This window comes from Octopus bimaculoides, chromosome 4 (genome assembly GCF_046866305.1).
Source record: "Octopus bimaculoides isolate indiv1 chromosome 4, ASM4686630v1, whole genome shotgun sequence".
In the NCBI taxonomy this organism is placed as follows: domain Eukaryota; kingdom Metazoa; phylum Mollusca; class Cephalopoda; order Octopoda; family Octopodidae; genus Octopus; species Octopus bimaculoides.
Genome location: NC_142931.1, coordinates 139,128,460 through 139,134,735, shown reverse-complemented (window position 1 = coordinate 139,134,735; position 6,276 = coordinate 139,128,460). Strand labels below are relative to the sequence as shown.

At 37.5% G+C, this 6,276-nt stretch overlaps 1 protein-coding gene across 1 annotated transcript; it reads left to right on the top strand.

The window, feature by feature from the left end:
* Positions 1 to 1,649: 1,649 nt before the first annotated feature.
* On the top strand, positions 1,650 to 3,080 carry LOC128251489 (chitin deacetylase 8-like). The gene has a single exon (XM_052978313.2). The coding sequence runs from the start codon at positions 2,032 to 2,034 to the stop codon at positions 2,617 to 2,619; it is 588 nt and encodes a 195-aa protein (XP_052834273.2). The 5' UTR covers positions 1,650 to 2,031; the 3' UTR covers positions 2,620 to 3,080.
* Positions 3,081 to 6,276: the final 3,196 nt, after the last annotated feature.

Below are 6,276 nucleotides of genomic sequence, written 5' to 3'. Positions count from 1 at the left end.
TTCTTTTTTCTTTCGTTGCATCGGCAAAATTTGTTTTTGTGATGCTGGCAGATATGTTGTTTGTGGCGTTTGTGGTGTTGTTTATCTTGTTCGTCTTGTAGTTGTTGATGGTGGTATTGACAGTGGTGTTGGTACTGCCAGGTTCAAAGGTGGTGGTAGTGGCGGCAGAGTTTGTCGAAGTAGTGGTGGTGTTGGTGTTGAAGGTCGGTGTCCTGTTGTTGTTGCTGTTGTTATTGTCACTGGTAGTAGCAGTGGTGAGGACAGTGGTCGTGTTAGCAAGGACATTTGTGTCGTTGTCGTTGTTGTTGCTGCTGTTGTTGTTGTCTTTGTCGTTGTTGTTGTTGTCACTGGTGACGGTGGCAGGCAAGACTGCTGTAGCAGCAGAGTTTGTACACGTGATGGTGGTAGTGGTGGTGGTTGAGGCAGCAGCAGTTGACTCAGAATCATTGCTCTTCTTCATCACTTGTCTGCGTTCATGCGGAACGGCATTAAGTGTTTTCGCCTCTGGCATTAGGAGCGGGAAGTCGGCCTCGTTGAAAACCTTAGCCATATTCGTTTTAAAGAATATGACTAGGAACGAGGAAGATATGTTTGAATTTTTGGAAATAAGGCTCTAAATAGAGCTATTTCCGATTTGAAAAATATATGTTCACGAAGTATTTTGTGTTATACACAACTTATACAAAATTTTAAAACAAAATAGGTCTTTTAAGAGGTGAAAAATGCAACTTACATGGGAGCCGATGTGTCTACCGTCCGTCCATGGTAATAATAGTAGTAGTAGTAGTAGTAGTAGTAATAGTAGTAGTAATAATAATAGTAGTAGTAATAATAATAGTAGTAGTAATAATAGTAGTAATAATAGTAGTAGTAGTAGTAGTAGTAGTAGTAGTAGTAGTAGTAGTAGTAGTAGTAGTAGTAATAATAATAGTAACAACAAGAACAATATCGAAAAATACCTTAGGAATGAGAACCTAGGATCGAAATTTCCCCACGGCACCTGATGAAGGCTGGAGGGTATATCAGCCGAAACGTTGTGTTAACAACAAACACGATGCGGACAACTATCAGTCAAATGTAAATAAAGTACCATTATATTACTTTGTAATATACATTCCCTGATAGTTAATAACCATTCAGCTAAAATGAAGTATAGTTAACGTTGATGGAAATCTCTCCAAGATATTATAAATGAACTGCGTTCACTTATATTCCTCGATAAGCAAGCCATTGAGTCACCGGATATTTTTCTATGTATTACAAACATATTTAGATCTATGTATTCCCACGAAGATTTTCAGTGATCTTTGAAATAATTATTTAATAGTGCTATATAATTATTTATTTTTCTCCGATAGCAATAATCGTATAAATGGCTATGCTTACAAGATAACTGCATCATTCTGCTCTCTGTTGAAGAACAACCTTCCAAAAATCCCCACGGTAAATGAAATTTTTGCGCAGTTTTCTCTGATTCCACAGATTTCCCCTATTGTTTGCACAGTTTCATTTTTACCCTCGTACCAATGGTTGAAACTCATGTTTCTTTTTTATTATTGTAGATCAATAGCTCTAGGCCTCATTCCATATAATAGTTAGTTAGTAGATATGTGTTCGTATCCATTAAAAAAAAATGTTCATCTTTTGATTTGACTTTATTGGCTTTACTTTGCAGGTCCCTGTCGTCCAGAAGATTGCAAGTTACCGAACTGTAAATGTCCTGGGCCTGAAATTCCAAGTTCATTGCCAACAAATGCAACTCCACAGATAATTCTATTGACTTTTGACGACGGAATTTACAAGAGTACTATTGATTATTACAGAGATTTGTTTAGCTTGAACCTAACCAATCCAAACGGCTGTCCTATTCAAGCAACATTTTTTGTTTCCGGCTATTATACTGATCCTGTAAGTGTGAAAGAATTATATGACCAGGGGCATGAAATAGCTTCTCACAGCAGATCACATAAATATCCAACAGATTTCTGGTTGTATGCTAGTTACAATGAGTATAAGGAAGAAATAGTTGGTATGCAAAAATGGCTTAGTGAAAAGGCCAGTATTCCAGCAGAAGATATTCGAGGAATGCGCTCACCGTTTCTTTCAATAGGGAAAGATAACCAGTTCAAACTTTTGGAAGATCATGGATTTTACTTCGATAGTTCGATGGTAGCAGGTTCAGTGTCTGATACTACAGAAATACCAACATGGCCCTTTACACTTGATTACCCGGTTAACAGGACATATTGTGCACTTAGATACTGCCCAGAGAAATCATATCCAGGTTTATGGGAAGTCCCACTTGTACGTTGGTACGACAAAGGAAGTGCTTATTCAATGGCTGATGAATGTAAAATTCCTCCAAACACATCGGCTGTCGTAAATTACTTGAAAGACAACTTTAATCGCCATTACGAAAGAAATAAGGCACCTTTCGGCATATTTTTGCATATGCCATGGCTTCAGAGAAATTTACTTCCATTGCAGATATTTTTGAAAGAAGTTTCTAGCAGCATGGAAGATGTATGGATTGTGACAGTGTCTCAAGCTTTGCAATGGATTCAGAATCCAGTTCCATTGGACAAAATCTCTCAATTCAAAAGTTGGAACTGTAAATAAATAACCGAGAAGGAGAAACAAACAAGATGATGGGTTATTTTTCGACTGAAAATTTAACTATTTAAGATGTCACTTATTGTTCTCGGAATTTTGCCATTCTTTGGGTGTTTTTTAAAAATATTTTGCTCTTCATCAACGTTTTCTATAATTTCCTATTTCCCTTTATGAAGTTTTATCGCTTAACTGAATAAATTACCTAAAAATACGTAGAAATGTATTACTACCGCTCTTAAGAAATCAATTCAAAATTTTTAAAGCTTTGCAAAGTAATCTTGTTAAAATATTCCATTATAAAATTATTAATTGCTTAATCTTTATTACAAACTAGCATGAAATTTGAAAATATTTTATATCTTATATATATTAGATGAAAATACGAATTAAGACTGAATTTCTAGTAGATTTATACAGTTCATTATGTAAATGTACTTCGCTTCAATAAAACGAGGTTTATAAATGATTTTGAATGTTTTCAGAATTGTCGATTTCTATGAGAAAATGCTATAATTTATTACATATCAGCAACAATTATCCCATTCGATGTACTTTTTTATTCAAGATGTTGGCACTCCGTCGCTTACGACGTCGAGGGTTCCAGTTGATCCGATCGACGAAACAGTCTGCTCGTGAAATTAACGTGAAAGTGGCTGAGCACTCCACAGACACGTGTACCCGTAACGTAGTTCTCGGGGATATTGAGCGTGACACAGTGTGACAAGGCTCACCCTTTGAATTACAGGCACAACAGAAACAGGAAGTAAGAGTGAGAGAAAGTTGTGGTGAAAGAGTACAGTAATGTTCGCCACCATCCCTTGTCGGAGCCTCGTGGAGTATTAGGTGTTTTTGCTCAATAAACACCCACAACGCCCAGTTTGGGAATCGAAACCGCGATCCTGTGACCGCGAGTCCGCTGCCCTACCCACTGGGCCATTGCGCCTCTACTTATTCAAGATGTACCTCAGACATTCTCTATTTCATAGCTCTGTGATAACACTCCATTTGCTTTTTCTTCGGGCATATGAAGGAAGGCTTTTGGAATATAGCGATCTTTGATTCAATTATACTAAGTAATGTTTTTTTTTTTGTTTTTGTCAGTGTTATTTCCTATTTGCTTCTACCTAGAAATCAAAAGAAATTCCTAATATTCCCTTCAAACTTTGCTTTTGTGACCTGAACATCAATGTTTTGAAACTGTTCTATTTTCCATTACATTTCAGGTAGACTCAGATCTGAATTGCTGAAGCAGAAATATCGTTATAACAAATATTCTGCTCAATACCAGATTTGCTTGTCAGTTGCTTGACCTTAACCACTTGAGAATATCTCTTAGTAGCTGACAAAACGTGCATCTTTGATCATGAACAGGAGTAGTGGGAGAGCATGATAGCCATGTGCTGAGAGGGATTCTTTGGAATTTGAATAAATGTAACATAAACAAAGTTTGAAGGAAATATTAGCTATTTTTCATATCTTCTAGGGGCAAGCAAGTAGGACATAAAAGTTGCTACCGAAAGACAAAAATCATGTTACAGTGTTACCCTTATAAGTATAGTAATTAAAAATCATTTTGCATTCTAAAATCCAAGTGGAAGGCTGTTATGTCAAGTGTAAAATCTATTTAGGTTTTTTAGTTGCAGTAATTGAATTTCACATGTGTTTATATCATAAAGAAGGGCACGAGGTACAAAAACCAATTACATTTAGAAAATTAGACGTAAATGGGCGCAAGTGGGGCTGTGTGGTAAGAAGTTTGCTTCCCAATCACATGGTTCCGGGTTCAGTCATGCTACGTGGCAACTTGGGCAAGTATCTTTTGCTGTAGTCCTGGGCCGATCGAAACCGTGTGGTAGGCGGAAAATGAATGTGCGTGCGCGTGCGCGCGTGTGTGTGTGTGTGTGTGTGTATGTGTGTGTGTGTGTGTGTGTGTGTGTGTGTGTGTGCCTGTGTAGTAGCTATAGGATTGATCTCCGGTAAAAATATTAGGATACATATAGTCTGTGTTTGTCCCCATCACTGCTTGACAACCAGTGTTGATGTGCTTATGTGCTTAGCGGCTCAGCAAAGAGTCCAATAGAACAAGCACCGAGCTTTAAAAAGTACAAGTGCTGGGGTTGATTTCGTTCGTCTAAAATTCTTGAAGGTGACGCCTCAGCTTAGCTGCAGTCGAATGATTGAAACAAGTAAAAGAAAAGATATTCTTAAATGGAAGTAAAAGAAATTGAAAGCTTAGTAATCTACGAACTGAAATGTGTAACAATGGAATCCGATGGGATAAGACAGGGTCTGCGTGAAAACTTGTATGTAAACTGAATAAAATAATGAGGTTAATTTTATGCTGTGAGAGCAAGAAATGGAATAAATAAAAACAGTTACTCTGAAAACTTAACGAAATACTAGGTTATTCAGTGTATAATGTTACCGCAGTGGAGGCGCAATGGCCGAGTGTTTAGGGCTGCGGACTCGCGGTCACTTCCAGTAATAAAATTTCAGTACAAAGATTTGTGGTACAGGTGATGAGGGCCGGATTGGGTGGGTGCACCACCAGCAAGAAAGATTATAACAATGAAGAGAAAGAGAGAAAAGCAACCGCAAATAGACAAGCTAAGAGGAAAACAAAATTAGAATTAATATGCATCTAACTAACTAATTAACTTTAATGTGGAATAGTAAACAACTGGTTTTATTTGCATCTAACTGCGTATTCAAAACTATAGCGCTGGTTTAGAAGATAATGCATAGAACACAACTTCAAAGCAACAACTTTTAACATGGAAAACGTGCAATCAAGGGCGGGGAAAATTTCCAACATTGAAGAACGTGTGTGTGTTGGGGGGGGGGATGTATAAGATACCGGGATCGAGGTGTAGGAAGAAGGTTAGCCTCAAGCAAACCGTAGTAAATATTAAAAAAAAACGACTTTCAGGGAAAATTGTGGTTTATTGGAATCGAAAGTTGTGGATGTTTTTGTTATCAAAGTATGATAAATTGAAAAACTTTCTTCCTACATGGTTGCACGTATCCAGCATGAAGAACTTAAGCGAGCTGCTCGAAAGCGCACGGCTGGGGTTGTGAATGGGGAAAGCTTGGTCTGCAATATTTACAGTCGTGTATGTTTGTCAAGAGCAGGGCCCATTAGCCACAAACGGAGCCGCAACTTCAAAAGTCCTACAGCGCACAATATCCCTGAAGGTCAGCAATGGTCTTCCTCGGTCACTAGTAGATGACATCATCATCATCATCATCATCATATATTATGTGTGTGTGTGTGTGTGTGTGTGTGTGTGTGTGTGTGTGTGTGTTTGAACGTCTATGAGGATTACTTAGTACAGTTTTCGAAGTGTAAAGATGATTTTTGTTTTTAATTATTTTTTTTATAAAATGTTACGAAATCTGTTATAAGGACGTTACTAACATTTTTGAGAAGAATGCTTTTAGTATGTGAGCGCTTTCCTTAAACCTTTTCAAACACACGTGCTCTTACACATGCATACATATAGAAAAGTAGATAGATAGATAGATAGATAAGTATACATATATATACACGTGTGTGTGTGTGTGTGTGTGTATCCACAATACCAGTTTAGTAAGATTCCAACGGTATAGAAGTGAAAGATTGAGAGAGAGAGAGGAGGAGGAGAGCAGAAGAGAGAAAGTGAC